At 48.3% G+C, this 2,849-nt stretch overlaps 1 protein-coding gene across 1 annotated transcript; it reads left to right on the forward strand.

Moving 5' to 3' along the window:
• Positions 1-1,469: 1,469 nt before the first annotated feature.
• Positions 1,470-2,603, forward strand: drd1a (dopamine receptor D1a; the record flags this gene model as incomplete). The annotated part of the gene is made up of 1 exon (XM_084549830.1): positions 1,470-2,603. The coding sequence occupies exon 1, from the start codon at positions 1,485-1,487 to the stop codon at positions 2,601-2,603; it is 1,119 nt and encodes a 372-aa protein (XP_084405956.1). The 5' UTR covers positions 1,470-1,484.
• Between the last annotated feature and the right edge of the window lie 246 nt (positions 2,604-2,849).

Here is a 2,849-nt window from a genome sequence, read left to right on the forward strand (position 1 = left end):
GGCTGCTCTGGTCAGATTCATCAGTCAGAGCAGATAGCATTATGACATGGGCAGAGTAGGTTTTCTTAAAATCTCAGTCATCATCTGTAAAATCCCTCCTCACAATTATCTATTACAGTCTCCAGTATTATTTCCCTGCAGAGATGCAACCTTTTCACCATTAGGTGGCATCAACAGTCCACTACACCGGAGCGTTTGGTTATTGTCCTGATTTTATAACCTGTGTCTTATTTATCATTCAGCTCCACCAAAGAGTAGATGTTTACAAGACATTAAGATAAAGTGCTGTCAGGAGCAGCTGGGGGCAATTTTATGATGGGGGATATAATATTCAAAACCAATAGTATCCGCACAAAGGACCGCACTCAGGACAAGTCAGGAGTTTTACCTGTTGTATCATACAGCATCATACCGAGATAGGTCGCCACAGGGCCACAGTCGCACGCTTCCCTGCCTAGTTCTCTTGAATTACATCGGCCTGAATGGGACAGCGTCAGAGCGCCGGTGTGAGAGTGAACCCGCGGTCTTCAAGGATTTGGCCGCAGACGCGCACTGTGGCTGCAGGAGGACGCAGGACGCAGCCAGAGCGCCGATGGCTGAGTGACATTTGAATCCAGTGGTGGTGTTATTATTTATTCAGAGCAGCAGTCAACGACGCGGCGCCCGCTGAGGATATAATCGGATTGTTTGGGGATTGTTTTTTTTTTTTATATATATATATATTGGCATGGAGACCGGGTGCCCTTTGGATGGACTTTGCGCTGTTAAGTTCGAACGGAAGCGATGGGTTATTTGATTTTGAATGCTGTACCAAGCTACAGCTGACTGCATCCCTGTGAGTAAGAAGAAAACATGATGAGATAAATTAAAACAGAGATTTTGGGTTTGTGCGTAGGAAGATGTGACTCTTGATTAGAGTCATGTTTTGATGATTGCAGTCAGCTCACTGGAAAGTCCTGCTCAGTTTTAGATTTTAAATCGGATCATGTCTATGTCTACAAATGAATGTCTACAAATAACATATATATGTAGCCTAAGCATACATAATTGAGAAACCAAAATAATAATAATGTAAACAATGTTGTATTTAACTGCTAGTGATTGCATCAAAACATAAGGTGTATCCAGGGTTTAATTCATTTCTTTAATCCACAGGGCTGCTGAAATGTTTGGGACTTAAACACAGCAGATTCAAGAGCCTCAAACATTGCACTGATGAATTAAGTTACCACTATCTCTTCATAATTGTGGCTCAAATTATGTCAAATCCAATCTACAAAGTCAGGAGGCGAATGTCCGGCCCCAAGAGCAATTGCCTCAAACATCTCATCTTTCATCATTTACCAGAGGACACAATGAGGGAGACTGTTTTTGATATTTTTTTGGCAACGCTAGAGAACAAGAGCCTCCTAGATCCTAATCCAGTGGACCAAATGTAGCAGGATGACTTAGATGCTCACTGCCCAACCAACACGTGTTCAGGGATGGATCTCGTGAACTTCACGACCGTCATCGACAGTGGGTTTTTGGACGAGGCCCCGTCGAGCCGCGTCCTAACTGGCTGCTTCCTCTCGCTGCTCATCCTCACCACCTTGCTGGGAAACACGTTAGTTTGTGCAGCCGTCACCAAGTTTCGGCACCTGCGCTCCAAAGTGACCAACTTCTTTGTCATCTCGTTGGCCGTGTCCGACCTCTTGGTGGCCATCTTAGTGATGCCGTGGAAGGCGGTGACAGAGATCGTCGGATTCTGGCCGTTTGGCTCCTTTTGTGACACCTGGGTGGCTTTTGACATTATGTGCTCCACGGCATCCATTTTGAACCTTTGCGTCATAAGCCTGGACCGCTACTGGGCCATCTCCAGCCCCTTTCGCTATGAGAGGAAGATGACGCCGAGAATGGCCTGCGTGATGATCAGCGTGGCCTGGACGTTGTCGGTCCTTATTTCCTTCATCCCTGTGCAGCTCAACTGGCATAAGGCCCAAACTCAATCTCACAGCCCTCTCCCTGGGTCCTCTGTATATCGGGGAGCAAACGAAACCACCCACCGCAGCCCAGAGAATTGTGACTCGAGCCTGAACAGGACCTACGCCATCTCCACCTCTCTCATAAGCTTTTACATTCCCGTGGCCATCATGGTGGCCACCTACACCCAGATCTACCGCATCGCCCACAGACAAATCAGGAGGATATCTGCCCTGGAGCGGGCGGCCGAAAGTGCCAAGAACAGGCACGACAGCATGGGCGGAGGCTCCAGTATCGCAGAGTCCGAGAGCTCTTTCAAAATTACATTCAAGAGGGAGACAAAGGTGCTGAAGACGCTGTCTGTGATAATGGGGGTGTTCGTGTGCTGCTGGCTCCCATTTTTCATCCTCAACTGCATGGTGCCCTTCTGCGAGCGCTCGAGCGGAGGGGAGGCTTTCCCCTGCATCAGCCCCACCACTTTTGACGTGTTCGTGTGGTTCGGCTGGGCTAATTCCTCCCTCAACCCCATCATCTATGCCTTCAATGCAGATTTCCGCAAGGCCTTCTCCATCCTGCTGGGCTGCCACAGACTGCATCCAGGAGGCCACAACATAGAGACGGCCAGTCTAAACAAAAAATGAGTCATGACTCTCTCACAGCACTGACTCATCCCTTAATTCTTAGAGTCCAAGAGTTCCTGCTGCAGCCGGTCTGGTCGACTTCAGATGAGGACGCTGCTCTCCGTGCTAACCCTGTATGTGTCCCCATGTCTGAATAAGGTGATTGGGCTGCCTTTGTGCAGACTGTTTTTCTGTGATCACAGAGGTCTCTGTACTGTCTTCAGATGGGAGAAGCTCCAGAAAGAGGAGAGGGGGATTTGGGATTGA

This window comes from Chelon labrosus (genome assembly GCF_963514085.1).
Source record: "Chelon labrosus genome assembly, chromosome: 8".
In the NCBI taxonomy this organism is placed as follows: domain Eukaryota; kingdom Metazoa; phylum Chordata; class Actinopteri; order Mugiliformes; family Mugilidae; genus Chelon; species Chelon labrosus.